The sequence below is a fragment of the Lolium rigidum genome, chromosome 6 (genome assembly GCF_022539505.1).
Source record: "Lolium rigidum isolate FL_2022 chromosome 6, APGP_CSIRO_Lrig_0.1, whole genome shotgun sequence".
Lineage (NCBI taxonomy): Eukaryota > Viridiplantae > Streptophyta > Magnoliopsida > Poales > Poaceae > Lolium > Lolium rigidum.
Window position 1 is genome coordinate 149,099,302 of NC_061513.1, and position 25,420 is coordinate 149,124,721.

General features: G+C 46.1%; 2 protein-coding genes across 2 annotated transcripts; both read left to right on the forward strand.

Moving 5' to 3' along the window:
• The first annotated feature begins 1,830 nt into the window (after positions 1–1,830).
• On the forward strand, positions 1,831–2,460 carry LOC124663411. Its single transcript, XM_047201116.1, has one exon. It carries the CDS (start codon positions 1,831–1,833, stop codon positions 2,458–2,460), a length of 630 nt encoding a protein of 209 aa, XP_047057072.1.
• Positions 2,461–19,192: 16,732 nt separating this feature from the next.
• LOC124668098 lies at positions 19,193–20,278 on the forward strand. The gene has a single exon (XM_047205295.1). It carries the CDS (start codon positions 19,301–19,303, stop codon positions 20,027–20,029), a length of 729 nt encoding a protein of 242 aa, XP_047061251.1. The 5' UTR covers positions 19,193–19,300; the 3' UTR covers positions 20,030–20,278.
• Positions 20,279–25,420: the final 5,142 nt, after the last annotated feature.

Consider the following 25,420-nt stretch of genomic DNA (forward strand, 5'->3'; position numbering starts at 1 on the left):
CTACTCCTAGATGCGTTCGTTCCATAGACACAATTGTAGATCGGGAGAACCAAACCTATAACTGCACCGACGAAGATGAACCAAATCCTAGGAAATCGGTCGGACACACAATTACACGCGTCCTCTGTTGATGCTAGGCAGACCACCATAGTGATGATGAGGCAATGAGGACCTTATTCTATTTTCATCATGTCGCCACCGCCTCACCTCTCCAAAAAGCATACGGTACAAATGTATGAAAACACGAAAACCCACCTGTCATTGAGGGACCGTGATCCACCAGAGGTGAGACAGATTGCTGACAACGCCGACGAGGGGGGGGGATGTCAAATGCTTATGTGTTTATGGAAACAATTAAGAAAATATAAATAAATAAATATCGAGCATGTCAGTCATTAAATTTTTTGACCGTCGGTGAACGTAGCATGCTGGACATGTGGCAACTCGTGGATACGTTCGCTCCACAAGACGTCCAAACCACAACAAAATAATACAGTAGCAGCATATACCATGTGTATATGTGTTGAGATTCCTCCTATCCCGACATGTTCCATCGAATGGCCACTCACACGCCTGTCGCTCCCCAGCTCAGCTGAAGCCTCGTCGTCCAATGATGAAAGAAATGAAAAGCCAGGAAGAAAAAAACATAGAAACCTGGTGCATTATTGTCCTTTTCATCATCGATCTCTGGTGGTGTACTTGTCACGAGCAGAGCAATGTATCCAATCCAACCCAAGGAGAGGGAGGGGCCGACCGACCCCGTGCCTTTGAATGGCCAAGTTATTTGAAGTTAAACGTCGGGAAAGGCCGGCAGTTACTGCGGGGCGGCCCCCCCACGGCACGGCGCTGCAGGCAGAAATCGGGCAAGAGATCCACGGCGCGTCGGGCGGTGATGGCTGCTACAGTTTCCGGCTGTACCCGTCCGACGTGGTTGCACAGTAGCTTCACCCCCACACCACGCACTTGCCTCTGCCTTCCTCCCCGCCTAAAAGCAGGCACCTCACCACAGGTAGGGAATTCATTTTGAAAACTGACCAGGCACTTCTTGTTTCCTTTCACGCCCGTACCCATAGGCCATAGGCGTATTTGCCTTGCCTAGACTAGGTATCTTCCTCTTCCTTCTGTCCTCGCCGATCAACTTCTGCCTGCCCTCCCTCACTTGCCTTCTTCATCATCCTGGTTTCTCTAAAGATTATTAGGCTGGTGTTAGTATCATGCATCCTAGCCCCATCAAAAATGCTGATATGACAGGTAATTATGGATGAGAGAGGAGATTACAGTATCATAGGTAGATACTGTATCACACATCGCGAGAAAAGTTCGTATCAAATAAATCTTGTACACAAATTTGTATTAGGATTCTACAAATCAATTAATATAGCAAAACTATGATATTATGCATTATGGATCTAGTATCGTAGAAAAGTATCATATACATGATACTACTATATGATACTACCCACTATGGCATTGTTAAGCCATTTTTGATTTCTCTTTTATTTTATTTGGCGAGATTAGAATAGGCCATTTGTTTGGTTTCCTTGCCAGCCGCCAAACCTTCCATATCAGGGTGGTGCTTGTGCATTTACTGGCATGTGTCCATGTCCACACGGCTCCCTTAATTTACAGCCGCATCTGCTCTCTCTACATTTGCCTCTTTGCTCGCTGCCTTTTTATTTCTTCCCAAACGCCACCGCTAGCTTCTCCTCTCTCCGCTACCTCCGTCGTCTAGTCTCGCGCAAAAACTCGGCTTTGAATCAATTGCAGCGAGCGAGTAAACCTCTGTGATGCCATGACAATTTCTCCACACAGTCTAGCTGACCTCTCGCAATGGACAGGCTGCAGCAGCGCCCGCATGACGCGTTGACCGGCCGTCGGAGCGGCGGCGGCGGCGGCGGCGGCTCCTCGATGTCGCGGCGCCACGGCCGGTTCCACCACGGCGGCACCGACAGCGACGACGACGGCGGCAGCGGCCCGTCTTCGTCGTCCTCTTCCGCGCCGGTGGTCGACCACGCGGAGTGCACGGCGCGGTCGTGCCGGTCGTGCGTGGCTGTCTCCCTCGCGGACTGCATCGCGCTGGGCTGCTGCCCGTGCGCGGTCGTCAGCCTGCTGGGGCTGGCGCTCGTCAAGGCCCCGCTCGCCCTCGGCCGACGCTGCGTGCGGCGCCTGCTCCGGCGGCGCGGGAGGCTGCGGCAGAAGAAGCGCGTGCGCGACGACATGGTGGACCACCTGGCGCTCGCGGCGGACGGCAAGCGCGCGGGCCACGCGGCGCCTGCCGGCGAGGACGACGACGTGGCGGTTGCAGCGGCGGCGGCGGCGGAGGCTGCGGCCGCGAGCGACGCGGACAGGGTGTGGCTGGAGATGTACCAGGTGGGGCAGTGGGGGTTCGGCCGCTTGTCTTTCTCCGTGAACCCGCCCCCGAAGAACGGCGACGGCGACGGCTGCGAGAGCCACGTGTGACGACGAGCTGGCCAAACTGCCAGGGCTCGTGCGAGTCCCGTTTGGTCTGTACTGTCTGTCGCTGCCACGGCAGCACGGACGGCGGCGACAATTCACAATTCAGTTGTCCCGGCAGCTCACCGGGGCGGGAGATGTTTCTCAAGGCTCGCGGAACCCCAGCACATGATCCAATGCCAAATTGGTTGGGGATGCTCGGGAGAAGCGGCATCGTCTTGACTGCTTGGAAAGCCTCGTGTTCATGTGCCCCCAAACTAGAACACCTCAATGCGCAATGGAGAAACCAGGAGCTGGCCTGATGTTCGTCTCTCTTCTTCTTTGTTCACTGGTTTGGGGGAGTACTGTAGCCAATTGTACATAATTTATGCCTTCGAGGTCCCTGGATTCCTCTTCTGGGAATCTGTGTATATATTTCCCCCTGGGCATGATTAACAGGTTTGGCTCGTAGCATCTCAGATTTCTGCGGCATTGCCGCTACGTGATTCACCGGGAAATGTTGTGGTTACGGAGAAACAGGAACTGAATCCGCCAAGAACTCGACGGAATCCGATGCACCGCCGTCTGTTCACCGCTGCTGAACCTGAAATGGTTCAGGGTTCATGGAAGTCTGTAGGCGCTGCATGCATGCGCCGGCACTGCGCAACGCGCACGACCCGGTCAACTTGGATGGTGGCACTCTCCTGCACCTGCAGCCCAGCAGGCTTTAGTAACCATCAAATTGAACGGCTTCGGCATTCAGAGATTAGTGCTATGTTCAGTTTGGAAATTGCAGCAGTGGAATTTATAATCATGCGGAGTAGTACCAAAAGTGTAACTCTTGATTTATATATCCTGTCAAATGCCTCTCACGAGTATTAGCAGTACAAGTCAGCAATTAGAATACATGACAGTCCGTCCTGTATTGCTGGCTTGTTGATGAGCAACCTTTTTTTCGCTAGCAAAAAGGAAAAAAAAAACGATGATAAATACAGAGTAGAAACCATGTCGTGAAGCTAATTTTGAGGTCTGCTTAAGAAAAAACTAATTTTGAGGAAAATGTGAGGCCGGTGTTCTGGCAACTCTCCATATATTGGCCTTGTAATAAAGAAGGCCCAAAGGCTTTTCGACAAACACGTTAGTTTGTGGCCCACGATAAATGAACGTTTGTTTTTTCTCTTTTCCTGTAAAGAAGAAAAATAAAAGGCAAAACCTATACACCGACCAGGTCGGTGGCTACCGGCCACCGCACACCCCCTGGTCGGGTATGGGCCAAGCCCATTTGTGTCTGTTTAGCTTGTAGTAGTTCGATTTTCTTTTTTTCTTTTCTGGTTTCTTTTTCTGTTTTTTTTTCTATTTTCTGTTTTCGGTTTTGTTTATATTTTTTCAGATTCGAAAATTTTAATTTTTAAAATTGTTCAAATTGAGAAAATGTTTAAATTCAAAAAATGTTCTAATTTGAAAACCGTTCAAATCTGAAAACCGTTCAAATTTGAAAACCGTTTAAATTTGAAAATCGTTCAAATTTGAAATTTGTTCAAAATATTTTCAAATGCGAAAATATTTAAATTCGAAAAATATTCAGATTCTAAATTTTTTCAAATTTTTAGAAAGTTTAGATTCAAATTTTGTTCATATTCAGTAAAACATAAATGAAATAGCAGAAGAAAAAAGAAATAAAGGACAGAAAAGTTACTGGGCCGGCCCAGTGCCACCCGCCTGGGATGTGCGGACGATCAAACTTAATGGGCCGAGCCCATATACGCCCGGGGCGGGTGTGCGGTGGGTTCGCTCCCACCGACCCGGTGAATAGGAGCCCCCAAAATAAAACGTTTCATGTTAGACTTTCCCCTCCGTGAAGCATCATATAGATTTTCATAAACAGAGAAGTTTGAGGAATACAAAGGGCGTACATCACATCGTGATTCTTGACGGTCACAACGGGATCAAGAACCGATTCGTGTAGTACTGATTCTCGTCAAGTGGATGCAACAACTGCTGAGTTCCGCAGAAGAAAACAAAAAATTCCTAATTAAACGTGAACCCTAATATGCTCAAGAGACCAAGATCTATCCATGTAGTAATGCAGTAATGGGATGATATCGGTGACGTACCCTCGTAGACCTATAGAGGCTAACGTTCCGCTATAAGAGCATCTCCACTCGTCCCCCCGAACAGGCCCCCGGCGAGCGTTTTTTACATCCGGACGGCGTAAATCGGCCCAGTCGCGCCCCCGGTCCCTCGTTTTCGTCCGGATTTGGCCCTTCATCCATCCAGCGAGCCCACGCTACCCCCGGCCCCCCGGGGAGCGCTCGGGGACTCCGGACGAAACGAAAGCGCGCGAAACGTTCCCGCGCGTCTGGTGGCCCCAACTTGTCGGCGAGAGACACCGATCGTCGTCCTCATCGCATCGTCTTCCGCGCGCCGTAAAGCCTGCCGCCGGTCGGCATTCGCCGGACGCGTAGCTTCCACGCGGCGAGTTAATGCCGTCGCCTCGGTTTCATGCGCGCCTACCGCTATTTATCGCCGAACTACCCCGGCTGCCCCGCATTCACCTCCTCGCTCGTCTTCCCCAAATCATCCCCGAACTCGAAGGAACCGGCAATGGCGAACGACGGTGCGGCCAACAACGGCTTCGGCCGCCGCTCTCTCCACCAATGGGAGGGGCGACTCCTGCACGCGGCGGGGTACCCTGCGCCGCCGGACTTCCGCGCGCCGGGAGGCCGGAGGCCGAGCGCGGCGGCGTGCCGATCCCGCCGCCGCCAACGGGTGGCGGCGCACTCGAAGCGGCGATCGACGAGGTGCTCGTCACTCTCAGTGACGAGCAGCGCGCGGATCCGCGCTTCTTCCCCGACAACCACGAAGCGTGGATCGCGTTCTTCCGGCGAAGGTACGAACGCGAACTCGCCTCTTACGACGGCCCTCCTCCTCCTCCGGCAAGGAACAACGCCGCCGGCCGCCGCCGATGGTGGAGCGCGCCCAACCGCACCCTCGAGAATGTGCTCGCGCACATCGAGGACGGGAACTCCCTGTCCCGGGGATGCCGCCGCCGGTGGCGGCTACCGTGTCGCGCCGGCACGGTAGTTCCCGGATACCGAGGAGGATGGCGCCGTCCTCTTCGTCGTCGGGCTCGAGATCGGCGTCCGGGTCCGGCGGGTCGACGCCGGCCACCGTCAAGAAGGAGTGGGCGACCGTCAAGAAGGAGCCGGCGTCGCCACCGCCGACCGGAGGGCGCAGCAGCCGGCGCCCTCGTCATCCGCGACCAGCCTTCCGCTCCGCAGAGCGGGCGGAAGAAGACGAAGAAAGAGGCCGGCGCAAACAAGCTCGCCGCAAACCAGCTCGCCGAGGAGGAGGCGAGGCGCGCGGAGGAGGCCGCGGTGGCGGAGGCGATCGCAAGATCGCTGAAGGACATGGAGGAGGTGAAGCGCGCGGACGACGCCGCACTGGACTGGTCCAGGCGCGACTGGGAGCGCCAGGAGGCTGAGCAGCGGCGGCGGCTACTGGATCTGGCCGCCGCGCGTCAACTCGCCGCTCACGCCGCCACACCATCCGCCGCTAGGAACGCCGCGCCCAGGGAGGTGGTGAAGCTCGAGGAGAGCAGCGACGACGACATGTACCTTCCGTCGCCGCCACGCACCGGCGACGCTGGCCAGGGCACGAGCCGTTGGTACGAGGCTCCGCCGCCCCAGGACAACGCCGACTCGAGCGACGACGACGACGACGACGGCGACTACACGTCATTCTACCGCCATTTCGGCATGTAGTAGGCCGCTATTTAGTTTAAGTTTAGTTTGCCAATCGCCGAATTCAAATATATGTACGAATTCGGCCTATTTATGTACGAACTCGCCTCTATATGTTAAATATCATTAAATTTCGCTTATGTTTGAACGAATTCGCCTATTTTGTCCGAATTCGTCGTATTACGTTGCATCCATCCTGGGCTCGCGGCTGGGAAAATGGGCCTCCCCACGCTAAATCTTCCTCCAATCCGGACGAAAATATCGCCGGATTTGGGCGTGGGGAGCCCAAACGAGTGGGGATGCTCTAACATGGTTGATGTAGACGATAGGTCATTGCCGACCTCAGGGTCGTGAAGAAGTCCTCTGCCCGATGTCGAGTGTCGTAGGTGCAACACGTCAAAGTTTCGCAGACGTTCGGTGCTCAACAACACTCCCGGCTCCGATCCAGCGAAGTTGCGGAAGTACATCTTTTCGACAAAATAAATGAGGGGGAGTTGGGGAGCCGACCGGCCTAGCCAGGCACGCGCAGAGCACCCATCCCCCACCCGATTGGCCCAAGTGGTCCGACCGGCCTCCTCCCCTAATGGGCCCATTGGCACATGGCCCCCAATAGAGGTGGGACTTGGGAGTGCTTTTTAATTAAATAAAAATCATATTTTTATTAAATTAAATATATTTTAATATATTAATTCATTTAATTAACATATTAAATCTTTTAATTGCCATTTTTCCGAGAAACCTCCCGAACTATTCCGAACAACTTTCGGATATCTCCAGAACCCTATTCCGAATATATATCTCAACTCCAATAAATGCAAAACTATCTCGAGTTTCGATGAACCCTTAAGTGTGTTACCCTACGGTTTGGGAATAAAATAGCCATGATCCGGGACTGGTTCTCTGGCCATAATGATCACTAGGGGGGTCTCGATAACCATTGCGATCGCTATGTATTCCATGAAGATATGATCGTCATTTGAACCTTTGCATTGAGTCTTATTCCTCTTGATCATTAGATACCAGCACTCATATGAGACCTGATCATCGGTATCTTGATACCTAGTTCGGTCTCGCTACCGACAATGCTATTTCGGTCGTTCACATTTGATTACATCCCCATGACCTATTCATACGCTGTGCAGCTATCATGGATGTAATCTCACCGAGTGGGCCCTTATATGTATCTTTCCGTCACGTGGATGAACAAATCCCACTCTTGATCCATATGCTTCAATCCTTCCATTGATATACCTAACTACACATTTATGATCACCATGTTACAGAATCACGTTTGATGCAGCCAAGGTAACCTCCGGAGACGATGATTAGATATGATCTCATGGTCCAAGGATTAAGTCCCTATACACTAATAATAAACATTGTAACATTGAACTTGATGTGACTTGAACGTGTTACAAACTTACAATACTTATGTTATGGGTATGTTCATTATACCATTCATCCAATCGATATGATCTCATTGTCAATGACATGTGTGTCCATGATCGGGAAAACCTCGATCAACGATTGACCTCAATGAATTAGCTATGCACTTGTGTGCTTACTAGGGACTCATGTTTGTTTATAATACCACACGTGTATTAATATTTTCCTCTTAATACGGTTATAGCATGGCATGAAACTAATTATGAACATTTTGAAAAATAATAAATATTATTATTATTTGTCTCTAGAGCACTATCTCCAACAACAACATAGGGTCACTTTGTTTTTGTGGTACTACTTAAGTACCGAGTTTCAGTTTCGGTATGCAATTTCGAGTTTTGAACCTAAATTTTGGTAGTAGAAATGAATGGCTGAAAGAGGCAAACACTAAGTTTCAAAATCGTGGATGTTTTGATGTATGAGGACTTCAAGTTGAACATGTGTATATCTATATCGTGATGTAGGCTGGTTTGTAACGATGAACTTGATATTGGACCGTGATGTAATATTTTGGTACCGTTGGATTATGTTTCCATTATTATAATGACCGGTACTTGATGATGTATTTATTGTGGAATCTGTTTTGTTTTGTTTCATATGCTCTTAGATGAAATATTTACACTTCATATTCTTTGCTAGAAAATCGTACCACTCACTTACATTTGACAAAGATGACAGTTCATAAAATGACGAGAATATGCCACACGGTTACTATTGTTTGAAATTGAATACACACCTATGTTAATGGTCGGGAAATGAAACTTTGACCCATCTAAACAGACAATACAAGAGTGACTTGTCAGTGTAATTTTCATTCTTATTTGTTGGACAATTTTTTTAGCACACCATGCATCATATATATTTTCATTGTTCTCTCTACTCTCTATTTTTTATCCCACCTGTAGGTCGCGCCACCAGGTGTCTTTCCGCCCTCCGGACTCCGTTGCACCTCCATTTCAACTCCAACTATTCGTCTTACCCTAAAAATCATCAATATATACCCATTCTGCCGATCTAGTCTCGCACAGAGTCTTTTTGAGTCAAACATTGTTTTTACGTCCTGACCTTTCAGCTTTTAGCCATGGCAAGCTCTAGACCCAACCTAGGAGGAGATGACTCCAAGAAGAAGGGCGTGGTATAATACCTCAACTATGTGGTGTATCCTTTGAAGACCTTAAGTTTCAAGGACGGGGTTCTGCTCGTGGAGGAAGTGAATGCCCCGAAGACTAGAGGCACCATGGAAGAGAGGCTGCAGGCTTTGGAGGACACCACTTTCAGGTATGGTACTATGGTTGAGCGCAGTCTTGATGCTCACCACTTCATGAATCTTGAGCTGGAGAAAAAGGTTGAGTCTTATGAGGCAAGGATGAAGGATTTGGAGGAGAAGTATACACAAACCCTCTCACAGCTGGATACGTTCCAAGCCCTCATGTGGGATGTGGAGAACCAAAACTATGAGTATTAAGAAGTATGAAGATCGTTTCAAGAAGATTGTTGGAGCTGCATCCACCAAGTTCAACGATCCACCTCTGTCCTTGTATAATGGGAGGCCATATCCCTGGAAGCTCAAGGAGTGGTAAGCTCACTATGAGGAAAGCGGACCTAAAGAGGAAGAGAAGAAGGGAAGATCTACACCAACAACTTAAACTTGGGGGAGTTTCACCTAATGTTTAATGCTTTTTAGTTTATCATATTGCATCTAGTCATGTTTTCTTAGGTTCGGTATGCTTCTATATGTTAGTCATCAATTATCATAGTGCTTGAAAAGCTTTTAGAGCATCAACATGTATCCCTTATCGAGTGCTTTTTCAATGAATATAAATATGGTGCCATCCATGGTTCTCTTGTTTGGATATTTATGGGTAACACTCATGTATATGAACGCGTCATATCTAGAAGTTTTAGTTACATCTTGCTTTGAAATAAATTAACTTGAGCATTTTGGACAATAATAGAGTATATCTCAATAATCAAGAATGGCAATAAACAAAGAAAGGAAGAAGATCAAGGTAAATGGTTAATTAATATGGAGTTTGGAATAGAGATGTGGTTCTGTAGGATAAAGAGTTAGGAACTGATGATAACAAGGGGACATGAGATACTCTTGGTCAACTTAGTAATCAATGAGTAAACTGACGAGGATCATGGATATTTGAATACATATGCTCTACTAAAAATTGATTGAAAGGTAGGCACCTGAACATTCGGTTAGCCATGGAAAGTGTGAGATAAAGGTTGAGTAGACCATGTAACATGATTGAAAGATTCATGAATAAAGTTTACACTGGTTAGCCTTCAATAAAAAAATTTACACTCATTAATAAGAAACAAGAACGTTAACTGATACCATCAAAAGTGGTGAAAGTGTTCAACAGTATTGAACTTCATGTTTATCTTGTCATTAAAACTCTCTTCTTTTAACTAGTAATCCCATGGGAGTTTATCTCTTTTGTGAATTCAATAATAACATCAAGATAATTATAATGGATAAATGCAAAACCGAGGATGGTTCAATTGTCCAACGTACATTAGTTGCTAGAGCATTTATGTATGTTTTCCTCATTTGCATGGTTGATACTTTATAAATATCTTAAGATAAGTGAACATGCATAAGTTGATGATACAATGCTCGTATTTAGTTGATAAACCATAAGCTCATTGATGCATGATATCACCTATTCGTTTTTTTTTTTTGCTCGAGGACGAGCAAATGTTTGAACTTGGGGGATTTGATACGTGTATTTTGTATCATCATAATAGCAACATCTATAATCACTTTAGAATGATATTTTCATTAATATACCATTTTTATGCATTTTTAGATGATTTACGAGACTTTTCTACAAAGTCCCCTTCATCGTTATTTACTTTATGAGAGGGAGGAAACCTCATTTTTCGTATTTTGTTGTTTCAGGGACCTTCTAGAATCCAAATAATTCGAGGAAAATACCACAAAAGTTTTCCATCAGGAGAAGGACCGTAGACAAAAGAAGCACGTGAGAGGAGCCATGAGGGCCAAAAGAGACCAGATGGCGCGTCAACCTTGCTAGGCCGTGCCACCTAGGCCCGTACGGGCCTCGAGCATCGTGTCGGCTCAAAGCCTCCCTTTCGCCAGAAAACCTACACCATATATTTCCCATGAATAACAGAGGCGGCGGCGGATGCGAAAGTCCTCTGGGAGAAGGCAGATTCTGCTGCTCTGGAGCCTCGGAGAAGGAGAATTGAAGCCATCACCATCACCACTCCTCCTTGGTGTAGAGGGGTGCCTCTCCATCAACATCAGCACCATATCCATCTCCAAGATCCACCTCGACCCCCTCATAGTTTGTGATTGATTGAACTCCAAATATTGTTTGAGTGCTTGTTGCATGATTGTGATTGGAAACTTGTCTTTATTTGGTGGAGATATTATATTTTTAGATTGTGTTGTAATTCATATGCCACTGATACTACCATGTTTCATCGTTTTTATTAGATCCCCATGTTCCCGATGGCAGAGGATGAATTGTCAATGATTTCTATATAATATGCAATAAGTATTTGGCCAAATTTTCATCTTAATATGTGGTTCTATGATGGTGGTATGCGAACTTCGACTGTATACTACTTCACCAATTTAGGCTCATAGGGCTGCACTTTAATGCAATGAAGAGGGTTGAAAGGGGAAGAATGATAGAAACTATATTCCAATAATTTAAGTTGCATTGGAGGAATTAATATCAGGGACCCATTGGTGAGACATTTATGTCTTAATGATTCCTATGTTTGCTCCTGTAAATGACCATAGGACCCATTATAAGGGGTTTAATTGCTTATTTATTTGGATGCACCTAATTTAGGCTATGTCCAATAAGAACAAGACTTGACAAGATACTTACCATATTGTTAGAAATCTTCTTGCTAAGTAATCCATGCCGCCCTTGGAAATGCTTGTCACATATAAGAACACAAACACTTGAGCTTGTCCTCTTGTTGCATTAAGGATTGAGCTTTCTCTGAAAAGAGCATTTACTTTATTGCAATTTACTTTCAGTAATTTACTTTTCTTGCAAACAATACACCCAAAATACAAAACCACGACATATTTAATTGTTTTACATGTCAAACTTGCTAATCAATACCTTCAACTCCTCTTGGGTTAGAAAACCTTTTCTTATGGAACGGTAGCACAATTGATCTACTGCACTTGGCAGATATCAGGCGCGACCTAGTTTTCAAGCGGAGCTGGTGTAGCTGGAGCGATCATTCACAATGACCACGGCTAGGCCATTGCCGGCGGTGCAGAAACTATGAAATATGCTTGATTTGGAAAGAACATAAATTTAAAAAAACATGATGCTCACATATATTTATTAAAGACAATAATACAAAATTACATATTAGTGTCATGTTAACGTCGGTCTTGCTACATTTTACACTTTTTAGGGTGTAGTGGAATGAGACATAGAAACCTTTTTTGTGCGAGGCTACGACTCTTGAGCTGAGACACCACTTAGGAGAGATAGGGGTGCGATCTATGGCTCTTGGTGGATACAACGGAGTGTTGCGAGATCTAGGGTTCGTCGATAGAGGGTGTTGAGAGATCTAAATTGTGTAGTGAAAAGAGGGAAGTACGCAGCATGGTTAGACAAATTGTTCTCCGTACTATTTTAAGATGTTGTAACAACATCTAGGATTAATTTTATGGGCTCTTGATTAATTGACCGACAACTATTGGACAAGCTTCGCTTGGTCAAACGTCTCATAGAAGCGGAGGGAGGCTTTAGAAAGTTAGCTGCGTTGATTAATTGCGACAAGAGGAGTAGGAAATACTAGCAAATTCGTTAAAACCTTGATTGATCCAATATTTTTTTTATAACTCGGATGCATGAGATATGTACTAGATGGACCATGCGCGTCTTGCCGCGCCGACTTCCGATCCCGCGATTAGATTATTTGCCGTGGTTTTAGATCTGATTCAGCCATCTCGTCCACCATTGGCGAGAAGTTTAAGCATATTGCACATTTATTGATTTATTGCAAAAGTATCGAGCCGATAACATAGTAAGCATGCATGTTGTATCATTTGAATGCAGGAGACCATCCTTGACCTCACCGTACCTTATAAGCAGACACATTACAGATAGACCGTCTACATTGGCGTTGCTTCTGCAACCTCAAAATTCTTTTTGAGTTAAATGGCATCTGATTGAGGGAGTACAACCCTGGGCGAGATATCTTCAGTGGTGAGGAGTGAGTGCGCCAAGACTGAGTTTTTGGCTGGTGCATTTACGCACGTGTAGCTTTTGTGTTGTTCCTGCAGTTTTGTGAAAGAGGAGGTGGTGCACAGCTGTTTGTAATGTGTTTATTTGTACGTGTAGCTCTTGCTGGTGGGCGCGCGTATATTTGGTTTTTGTGTTTTAGTTAATTTCTGGATGCGGGTGTTGAGTTTGGCCCGTCCAAGAAATAAGTTGCGCTTTTTTCAAAATGTGATAACCTAATGCTTTAGGATTTTCTTCGTTTACGGAGGTAATCACAGAATATATACAGAAGTGATTATATAGCAGGTTCTTCTGCAATGGATACACACTTTGCGTGCGGTCCCATTGACTTGGAGTGGCGGCTTTGATCCTTTTTAAGTATGAAAATACATTGACAGTGCACTAAAATCTAATGAATGGCTTTGGAATGCACTTCAATCAACTCATCATAGTATATGAATACCATTTAACCCAAAAAGAATTGGATTTGCATCCAAAATATGTCCATCATACATATTGACTGCTAAAGAAAATGCAGGTATGAAACAACTTTTGGTAATTAGGCACAAAACATTTAACTGCCTACAAAATGTATCGAGTAACTTTAGTACGATAGCGGTGGTTTGAGCTCCTCGTGATAGGCGAGATAAAGCACTCATATTTACCAATTTGCATATCATGTAAGTGATGTTTTTTGAAAGAGAAGTGATAATCCAACAAAAAGAACATACATAGGTGACCTACATAAGTCCATAAAACAAATTGTTGTTGTTATAAAACAAAGTAGCAAATTGCATGGGAAAGTAAAAAAAATGTAATTGGAATCAGTCAGAGGGGGCTACAAAAGGCTACAGTGGTCTAGCATAAAATTAAACAGACTAATTTAATAGGCAACAAACTGGTTCAAGTGTGTTATCAGCAAAACTAACCAATGACATAAGTTGAAACGAAAATAAAGATGTGGAGTGTAATATATTGCTTAAAAGGTGCACAACACATTTAAACAGAATTTCACTGGCAAGTAATAGTGTTGGGAACTTGGATCGAGCACCCGGAACCTTGATACCAGATCTTAGTGCTTATATTCATGGGCCTATCCAAAATCCTGAGGAACATATCGTCACTAAGATTAACCAGGAATATATGCACCTATTAATTCGTACTTCACATGCCTTGGTTGAAATTAAAGAAATACCTTTTCCTTTGTGCATTCTTCATTTAACAAAATGAAAATAGTTTCAACTTAAATATACTACTAAGTAAGAGGTTCCTTAACAAATGATCTACAAAGTATTACATAGTTGCAATGGTTAGGTCATCATATATAGCCAAGAACAGGGATCAATGCTACTGTATGTTGATTTCTACATGATACATAGTAGGACACACAATTTACCATTATTCTTATAAATAAAAACGCGGAAGAAACCCACTAAATACTTCCGTATGTTGATTTTCTACATGATCCATGTGTCTGATTAAGCAAAGACTTATGTGTAAAGCCCTCAGTTCAACTTTCCTACCATGTGGAGCTGAAATCTACCCTTTCAAATGACGAACATTGAGTATATTCGAAGTTTTCACCCTCTACAACTTAACAATACAACTCATGAGTACCATATGAGCAAGAGCTTTTCATATATCCAGACGGTAAAGGTAGATAGTGTGCACATTCGTTATTATCACCACATTGTTAGAAGTTTTAACTTTTCTTGTATTCTATTACCCTCACCCTTGATGGTAATTTTCTTATCAAAGAAAGGGTTCATTTCCTCTTGAGTTGCACTTTAAAAAAATATTGAAGAATAACTTGGTAGTCTTCCTATTTAATATTCTCAGAAACATCTGGCTCTGAACCTAGGTGTTCTTTCGTTTGAAGTAACAATATTTGCTAGTGTAGCTGGAGTACCCCACATTCTCTCGCGAGAAGCTACATTTTTAGTCACTGAGATAGCACGGACCACATGTGGAGGCATCTAAAAATCATACATAGTCCCTGGGAAGAATATATATAACTCATTTTAGTTCAATCAAACAAGCATAAATATTGATATTGCACAGTTGCACTTATATCCATGTCATCTGAACTTCTAAGAGTGAGTTCAAAAAAAAAAAGATGTCACCTCTCCTATGCTAGAGTTCTTAATTTCTTGTGTGTATATTGAATCTAACATGGATGAATGAATTATAAGTTTAGTGCAAAACAAAAAAACATCACTATGCCTATTGTTGGCAAGTAAAAAAAGGCAGGTACATACGGATATGGCATATCAAAATCTGTCTAAACTTGCCTAAATAAGTTTTATGGAGTAAACTTATGAAGGTACAGCAAGTAGATATCTGTCTTGAAGCATATTTACTTTTCTTTTTGAGAGACAAAAACTTGCTCACATAAACAGATAGATTACAATTCTCATACGCTTGAGAGGTTATTCAATGAAAACTAAAACTAATAGTTCTGCCGGTCCAGAAGAGGCAAGATAACATTTAGCATTACTTAAGTACTGGTCATAGAACCACTTGCCAACACGGTCTGAATCTGAGCATCAAACCAAAGAAATACCAACACTAAATCATACCAAACATCCTCTCAGCTGCCCAGAACATAGTAGATGCAATATCCCTCATCTGACGAACTGTAGATGTGTGGATGATTGAAAGAACATTGAGAGCTACATGGTACAAATTAGAGGAAGGTACACCTGATCGAAAAATATATTCAGCAAGCATCTCATGTCACTCCGAATGGTGCCATTGGATCCATAGGATATAAATATTCACCAGTGCGTAGAAAAAGACACCCATCAGATCCCTGTTCGCTAGAGATAATTTTTAAGATGAGTTGGTTCGTAAAAGTTAAAATAATATGTTAAACTATGATCTTATGTGGCACATCCGTTTTATTGATAGTATCCTTTTACTTCTGGATGGTTCTGTCAAAATCTAGTATGTTGTCCATCCACTTGATCACTATCTGATTTTATTTTGCTTCAACTATAAATTTCCTAGGTTCCCATTGTTTCTTCTGTTCTAGGCTAACCAAATTTATGCGTCACAAATTTCTTCTTGTATCGGACTTGAAGGCTGTATTGGTCATCAGAGTAAATCTATGGTCTGCAGGTAAGTAATTTTTTTAGATTGGTTAATATCAATGTTGGATAATCTCCCTAGAAGAAAACATTATCTATCTGAACTTCATGGACAAATTAATAGCAACAACGTATATATGCCTTCGTGTGATAGTTCTCGGCGTTTTCTCTCTGGCTACTGGAAGTTGCTTCATCACTGCAAAGATTCCTCTACGGAGGATATTGTCAAAGGAAAGAAACTGATGGTTGAAGATGGGGCATTGCCTTCTCCTCAGGTGGTAAAAATGGGACCTGATAAACCTTGGATCAAGCCCCCAGTAGGCTGGGTGAAACTCTCCATTGATGGATCCTTCAGTGCTGCTGATCATAGCGCCGGGGCTGGCATGGTGCTTCGCGATACTACTGGAACAACGATCTTCACTGCATGCAAATTCATGGATGATTGTGATGGTCCTTTTGAGGCAGAAATTCGAGCTTGTGTGGAGGGTTTGGACCTGGCGATTCACCGCAGTCCCTATCCTATAATAGTAGAGACTGACTGCGCCCAGTTGGTAGAGGCCATTAATTCTTCTGTGCAGGATAGATCACCCTTTCTTCATTGGGTGTCGGAGATTAGAACTTTTTGTAATCAAGAGCATGAGTGTGTTTTTGTAAAAGTGGAACGATCACAGGTTAGGGTTAGTCATGATCTTGCAAATTATGCAAGATTGGAACGCATTACTGATCTTTGGTTAGGTTCGGGTCCTGATGTTGTGCTACAGGCCCTAGAACATGATCAACTTGTAACCCCACCTGCTTAATAAAGTTCCTTTTTACTCGCAAAAAAAAAACAACGTATATATGCTTTTCCCTATTGTTTTCATTAGACCAAAAAAAATACTTTTACTTATGACAACCCTAAATAAAAAATTATTGCGCACTCTGCGACTTATAAAAGGAAGTAACTTCTTCTAAATAAATTGGTGAAGAAAAAAATATCAAAATGTAGGAGAAAGAAACTGGGCCTTGGTCCCACAAAAGCAAGTAAAAGATAGAAGGATAAAAGGCCAACATACCCGTACATCGAAGCCCACCAGCGTGATCCGCCCGCACAAGTTCTGAGGCCACCCAACCACTCAACAAGATGTCGATGACACCCCAGCGGCACACGCAGCCACCACCCGCCACGCTGCTCGCCAATTCCACCCACTGACCAATCTCACAGAAGAAAGAAAATTCATAAAATGTTTCATTAGACCGACACATAGGATCTAGCTACTCCTGAACTACAGAAATTTTGAACTGAAGCTTCTAATATTGAAAGAACAGAATAATAATAATATTGTACATAACTGCTAAATAATTCCAATGATGCACAAGAAGTCATGTACAGTTAAATTCATAAGTTAATTGGTAAGTTTCTACTAAAGGTTCAAAACTTTTGTGATTCAAACATTAGAAAACTTGGAAGAAACTAAAGAGTGCTTACTTTGCCACAAACCAAACGAACTGCAGAATGTTGTTTGAGATATTGCGGCCATAGGAATACAAAGTTTACCACATCTATTCTTGCACAAGTAGCACATATTCAAATATAAAAGCATGTATCACCAATTAAGTCTTTCCACAAGGACTATGAACCCCAACATGTGGTGCACCTCTAATTTTCATTCAGTATCAAGGCGTGAGGCACTTCCCTTTAATATCTTAAACATCAGTAGACGTTCAGCGAATGGATAGAGAATTAGTGTACATAAGAGTCAGAAAACTGAACATAATTTCCAACCAAAGAATCGCCTTTGGAAAGAAGTAAATCATTACAATTATATGATCTCTACATGAGCAAAAGTATATTTTCTTCCGCATTATGATCAGTACAGTTAAACAGGTTTAGAAGCTACAAGGTAGTCAGATTCTATGATCCCAAATTCATCTTGAGGATAAGCAATCGAGTGTATATGCACACATAAGTAGGTACATGCTCTAGCTTAAGAGAAGATCATGGAAAAATTGTCAGGCTACCATACTTGCTTGATATCATGTGAATCAGAGTCCAGATGTACTTATTTTTGTGATTTAATTTCTCTGATGCCATACACAAGAAATTCTCTCTAATGTTTGCTCAGTTTTTTTTAGAATGCTACGGGAGTACTTCAGAAATACAAAATTCACCAAAACAATTACATCAAAATCGAGACAGTGATAGAACAATTTTGTAAGTTACTTACAAAGCAAAAACATAGGCAAGCATAGCCAAAGAAAGAGAACACAATCCTTAAAACACAAACAACCATGCAGCTTCACCAGGCGGTGATACAAATGAGAGCAGGAGCATACATTTCAGACATCCACGGAGCAGCAGCAGAAACGGTGTAGATACATTTCAGACATCCATGATGCACACAAGAAACAAAGCAGATCGCCAACTGTCAATAAAAAATACGAACAGGAATAGCCACCATGCCTTCCGTTGGATCCCACCGCCCGCCTTGACCCCTCAGTCCCCCAGCTGCTCACCACGGTGGAGATGCCACCCGCAGTGCCGCCTGAAGCCACCAGTCCCCAGATTACCTGACACCCAAATAGATGCGGCGAAGTTCACCGACGATGCTGTCGTCGATTCAGCCCACTGAGACCGCCCACCTCTGACCTCTCGCCTAGCCACCGGGGCCGCCCGCCACAAATCATGCCTCAGTTGGCCAAATCTGCGGCTGCCGCCGCTCGCCGTAGACGGCCGGCCGCTACCGGCGACCAGTTGGGGACGAAGACAGTGAGACGCGGGATCTGGTGCCTAGGGATAAGAGGAGGAACTACGATGGAGCAGCGAATCAAGAATTCTCTTTAGTCTTTATACATCGGCTGATTGGCCCGCTTGACCCAGGAACCGCCTTAGCGCCCAGTCCACGAACCGTCATGCAAAGTGGGCCCAGCGAAAGGGACCTGCCGATCGACCAGAAGGGCTGGGAACCCTGGGAGCTTAGAGCTCTTTAGGGATGGCTTCAACTTCCATTCACTTTGCGTTTCTCCTTTTAGAACTCGCTCACTCACACCTTACCGCGCGGCGACACGTGTCCCACGCCGCCAACCAAACGCAGAGTCCAGGCTAGCTACCGCCTCAACCATCCGTTCGGGTCCTGCGCACTGACGCGTGGTCACCAAAGCGCGGTACGGCCCACCAGTCAGCTTCCAGCTGCGCTCCCTCTTATCTGCATCGCGCGCAGCTGCCACATCGCCCTCCGCTCACTTCCCGCCGCCGCCGGCTCAGGCCGATACAAACAACGAACCCCGACCCAGGCCAGCCAAGTAAAAGGAAAGCCACCGATCAAATTATCTAGCCATCCTTCAAACCGCAAAAGGCGAGGAGAGAGTCATGGAGGACAGAGACCACCAGAACCTCCCGGAATCTTGGGATGACTACGTCGCCGTCGTCGACGAGGAGGAGGGAGATGAAGACGGCGGCGGGTTCACCTTCCCGGCCCTGCCGTTCGCGGCGGACGGGAGCATCGTGCCCGTGTACCCCATCTTCGGCCGGCCCCCGTCCCCGCCGTCCCCGCCGGCGCCGGAGACGGCCACCGTGCGGCTGCCGCTGGGGCGGCTCCTGCTGGAGGAGCGCGACTTCCGCGCGAGGCAGAGGGACGCGGAACGGCCGCCGCCGGCGCCGCCGGACGAGGAGGGCGGCGAGCTGGAGGGCGTGGCGCCGGAGAGCTACTGCCTCTGGGCGCCCGGGCAGTCCGCTCCGGCGTCCCCACGGGTGTGCCGGAAGAGCGGCTCCACGGGGTCGGTCCTCCGGTGGCGCAGCATCAGCGACCGCTTCGTGGGCCGGAGCCACAGCGACGGCAAGGAGAAATTCGTCTTCTTGAGCGCTGGCTCAGGGTCAGGGCCTCCCAAGCAGGACGAGAAAGGAGATAGCGGCAGGAAAGACGACGGCGCTGTCAGCGTCGGTGACCGTGGACGGAGTTATTACAGCAAAGGTGCAGGAGGAGGAGGCGGCGGCGGCGGCGCTGCTGGCCGGAGGAGATCGTATCTACCGTACAAGCAAGAACTTGTCGGGCTGTTCGCCAACGTCAGTGGGTTACGGCGGAGCTATCCCCCGTTTTAATGCGTTTCTTTCCTTTTTCTTCTTCTCTCTTGTCCGTACTGTCTTGTCTGTTTTCGTGTGCATAGTGGATACTGTGTTTCCGTAGGGCTAGAAATATATTTTGTGTGTTTATAAATTATAGAATGGCATAGTATTTGAAACGAACTTTGGCATCTCAAATAGTACTGATAGTAGGAGAGAATATAGTTATAGGTTGTCTGATTGCTTCATGCTTCAGTCAGAGCTGCCGTTCTTTTAGGCTGTTCTAACAACAATGTTTCTATTCCCGCAAAAAAAAACAACAACAATGTTTCTAGTACATGTTCAAATAATGATTATATCGAGAGAATTTTGTATGTCGTTAGGGCATGCCCAATGCATAGCCCCAGGGGTGCTGCCTCATAGCTTTATCTTGGTTCGGGTGGTCCAAATTAGGTTCGGATAAGGAGGCAGCCTCTTCATCAGGAGGCAACCTCTTCAGCCATAAAGTAAAAAATGTGAGAGAGAAAGAGAAAACCCAAATCAGCTTTTGAGAAAAAGACATATTAATGGGACCATAACATGGCATGCATATGTCAAAAGTTTTATCCAAGCCTAGTTGGACAGCTGCCTCCATTGCTCATGCCCTTAGATTTCGGTGAATCCAGATCCTCTTGTTTTGTGTCAGCGTGTTACTTTGGGCAAATCTCTGGGTGACAGCGAAAGGTGTGCAGTATTTGATACCATGATGTCGCACTAGTTTTTTTAAATATTCATAATAAGTGTATAAATAATTTCATGCCTCGATGTCTCGTGATTCTTCATCTTCATGTCGTGAAGAGAAGAGCGTCTCTACATCGACCGAAATGGTCAAAATCAACCATGCGTCTGATGGCTCCAGCGGCACGATGTATTTTTTGCTCGAATTATTTTTTTATAACATGAAAACATAATTTATATAGTCTAACACATGAAAATAAACTCTAAACCCCTGCGCCTACTGCTTCTCCTCATCGTTGTCGAGTACTGTACGATGAGCTCTGGTACCGTCCACGGCCAGTTGGGAACCGGCAGAACGTACGTCGGGCGCGCCGACGGTGCTGGAGGTGGAGGCGCCCAGGGTTGTGGTTGTGGCGGAGGTGGAGGCGCCCAGGGCTGTGGCGGCGGTGGAGGCGCCCAGGGATTTGGCGGTGGTGGAGGAGCCCAGGGGTTGTACGGCGGCGGTTGTAGCGCCAGTCGTAGGGCTTCATCCTCCGACAGTCCCGGCGGCATGAAGCCGATGGCGTACCGGGGCAGCGGCGACTGCACAGGTGGGTCGTTCTCGGAGACGAGGACGCCGAGCTTCGCCATCTCGTCGTCTGTCATGTTGTCCGGGAACTCAAACTTGCGGCCCTCCACCATGGCCAGCTGCCAATCCTGGAAGACGACCGCGACGTAGTCGTCACTGTCGTCCTTGACCTCCTCGTTGTGATACGCCAGCGCCTCGATGTAGTCATCGGCGTCGTCGTATTCGTCGTCGTCGTCGCCATACTGCACAAACGTCGGCACCTGCTGCGCACACGTCGACGCCTGCTGTCTTCGAGGACGAGGCGCCGGTGGACGGTCGAAAGGGAAGTCCTTGTCGCCCACGAAGCCCGCCCTCCTCCTCCGATCCATCTCGGTCACGAGATACGTGCGCCAGCTATCGGAGTCGATGGCGTACGCCGGATCGGTACAGAGGTCCGGCGGCAGGTACCGCCTCCTTCGTCGGATCTCGGCGGTCCTATCTAGCTCGCGCGCAGGCACCGGAGGGACAGGCACCCGGCGGTAACTGAGCCGCCAGCCGCCAGACATGTGCACGTCCCTCCAGGTGTCGCACGGCGTCCAGTGCGCGTGCATCAGCCTCCCCATGCTGACGGGCAGTGGCACCCTGCCCCGCCGCTCCTCCTTCTTGGTGCCGCTGCCGGACGCCTCGAAGTCGTTCTTCTTCTTCCCCGTGGTGCTGCGGCGGTGGTGGTGCGAGTGGAGGCGTGGGCGATGGAGGAACGGTGCCGCTGGATTTTTAAGGCCGGCCACGCGCGGGAAACAATGCCATTGAAGACGGCGCAGAAGCCCAGCCGCCGCCCGCCAGTGCGCGGCAGGCGCGACATTAATGACGAAGGCTGCGGCGCAGACGCGGAAGCGCTGACCGCGGAAGCGATGGCCGCGGTAGCGATGCCCTCCATACAGGCTCGCTGCTAGGCGGGCCCAGTGGAGAGCAAGCGAACATTTTGCGCGTCCGCGTCCGCCGCGACGCATTTCAGACACAAATATGCGCCGGGTTTGCGTCACAGCGAACGGCCCGGTCACGATGCGTCGCGTTGCTGGAGGTGGTACCAGACGCATTTTTCGATCCGGCGAACGTAAACAAAAGCTCGCGCCACTGGAGATGCTCTAAGGTTGAGACCGTTTCAGTGATGTCCACGAAAATCCGTAGTAGTACGATATAGTATGAAGTATAGAACAGTTCATCCCGTTTACGTGTACAACACTACAAACGTGCGATTCTCCGTTTCTTTATATTACTATACTTCAACTAATGCACCTACGATAAGAGAGAATTTTGCTGGTGTATCCAAATACCCGGTCGCCTCTACGTGCTACGTACTTGAGTTCCCCAAATTTCACTCTTTGGAGCTGGGTTTGATGGGTTTCCTTGTCACGGCTCCCATCCATCCGTCAAGTAGGCCAACAAGCAGGGCAACGCGTAGCAGCTCTCGAATGCGACTGCCGCTGCGCGCGCTAGGCTGCTAACCGAACCCAACCAGCAAAAACATACGTAGAGATGAGGTCACTGCCACTCGTACCTAACTTCAGTTTGGGCGATTTGATTCCTTTTGATTTCAATTTTAAGAATCAAAACAGATGTAACCATCTACCCTGATTCCCAAAGGTTAAAAGAAGTTGCACTTTCGGACGGCAAAGCTAGCTAGCGCGAGCACCGGCACGACACTTATTGCTGCTATGCTAAGCAACACTCTATCTTTGCTAAGCTAGGACGCACAAAAGGCCACTACGAGCATTTAGCTGGTGCGTGCGTCTAGTGCGGTGGCCACGTCATGATGCGCGCGCTAGGCTAGCTGGGCAAAATTAAGCCGACTAGCCATACGTGAACGTGATCCGTCGAGTCGGTCGGCCGTGGAAGAAGAGGAGTGGCGACACAAGGCGCGGCGGAGGTCTCTTCGGTTCCACGACATGTCCTTTGCCGGCCGCGCGTGCGCGAGGCAGCCATGATTGGGGATTGTCTGGGCTGGCCAATTCGTGTCAAATAGGGGACTAGTGCTTTGATCGAAGTTGACATGTGGAGTAATTTGAAATCAGGACAGTAGAGAGTGGTGATAGATTTTCTTTGAGGGGAAGAGCAGCGATAGATTTGATTTTAACCAATATCACGATTTTAGAATCGGTTGTTGGGACAATTGACGAGGCAATTGAGAGAGAGAGAGAGAGAGAGAGAGAGGTGTGTGTGATTAGCTAGGCATTGGTGGCCCGATTGGAGATCCAAAATTGGTTGTCCTCTACGCCATCTGATCCCCATCCAAGGGCCAGAATTAGACGCAACATACTTTTGCATTTTTAGGTCCTAGTATTTGAAAAAATCAAATTGTTGCCGTAACCTTCTCCATTTAAACGAAAAGGGTATCTCCCTCCCCCCCCCTCTAACATTTGTACTATTTATAGCAAAATGCCACCGTAGGTCAGGCAAGTGTAAGTCATCCGGAGTATTGCAACAAAATAAGTCACTCCGCTTGCAAAAAGATATACTATTGCATCAAATCGTCGCACAATTTTTTTCAAATTGCTACAAAAAGTGGTTAGACAACAAAAAAATTAGTTGACACTAAAATCACCAATAAATAGGAAAAAGTCAATAACCTTTACAACAACTAAAAACATGTGTTTGTTGCAAGTAAAAAGTTGGTAAGCAAATTTTTTCTTTGCGGGTTAATTTGCAACAATAGTAACCATCTATTTCAATTAAAATCACGCCTGCAACATTTTGAAGTTTTTGAGAAAACACAACTTCTAGGAAACGCCCGGATAAACATCGCAACATCTCACCTCTACTTTCACAAAACTCACACAATTTCGTTACATTTTGAAACCACTAAAATAAAACTAAGAAAAATAAAACTTGTAGTAAACACATATATAACATTGTAACATCTCTCACATGTACTTTCACAATAAAATGCATATGAGTTTGTTACAATTTAGCGTGCATATGCAACATAGAAATTTTCATGAGAAAACTTACATGCATCATCGTCCATAGCGACCTAGTCTCACTAATTCTTCACCGCCAACCATGAATTTGTCTCGTTGTAGCACTATAGAGAAGGCGACCCCAAACTCGTGCACACTCTTCACATGGATTTCGTGGTTGAAGACCTCCAATTTGTAAGCTCCACTGTCTCTATGGACATGGCTTCCATACAGTAGAAAAGGCAGTAGTAGTAGAGGGCTCCACTGTCTCTGTGGTGGTAGCACTCACATAACTCTATTTCTAGAGGGTCCAAGCCACCAAAATGATCAAAGTGTCTAGCCTTCTTCTATCTGATCTCTTGACCCTTTTCCGTGCTTCAGTCCATCCCCTCTCCACATTTGCATTTTGTTGAGTTGCAAGTCGACTCTTCTCAAGCACCAAAACCAAACATGCGTGGCATATGAGCTTTGGGCCAGGATGTGATCAACCCTCCTCTTGAAGACACGTGAAGCAAACATCTGGATGGTCTTGTAGCCCGTGTCTCGCCCTGTGATATGAGGTCCATAGTTTGTACCGAATCGCAAGCCAACTAAAGATTTTGCATTTCAACGGCGCAAAGGAATCCCATATTGGGTTGTACATACTCCAATCTGCTACCATGACATAACATCTAACTTTTGTTTTAGCAGAATATTCCCAGGATGCAGATCATTTCCAAGTTATGCGATTTGGGGCATGCACATCTCTGTTTACTCCACCAATTTCCTCCCAAAGACGTATGCATATAGTTATCATATAGTAGTATCATGCATATGATACTTGTGTATGATACTATCCCTATAGTGCGCAGTATCATGGAGTAGTATCATAGTTATGCTATATTTATTGCTATTTAGAATCTCAGTGCAAATTGATGTACAAGATTTGTTTGGCATTAATTTTTCTCGTGATATGCGCTATGATACAGTATCTACCTATGATACTCTAAACTCATCTCTCCTCCTTAATTAGCTGCCACATCAGCATTTCTGTGAGACCAATGTGCATGATACTAGCTAAAATACTACCACTATGGCTAGCCTAAGAGTTTTCCTAGTAGTGGCATGATGAATACGAGTACCCGGGACACGATTGACCAATACTCTTGTGTTTGCCATGTACAGTAGCAAGGTAATCCACTTGATAAACCTCTCTCCAATACCCCATGC

What these genes read in the sequence shown, in the direction of transcription:
- LOC124668098 (XM_047205295.1), top strand. Translation starts at nt 19,301, where the DNA reads ATGGAGGACAGAGACCACCAGAACCTCCCGGAATCTTGGGATGACTAC.
- LOC124663411 (XM_047201116.1), top strand. Translation starts at nt 1,831, where the DNA reads ATGGACAGGCTGCAGCAGCGCCCGCATGACGCGTTGACCGGCCGTCGG.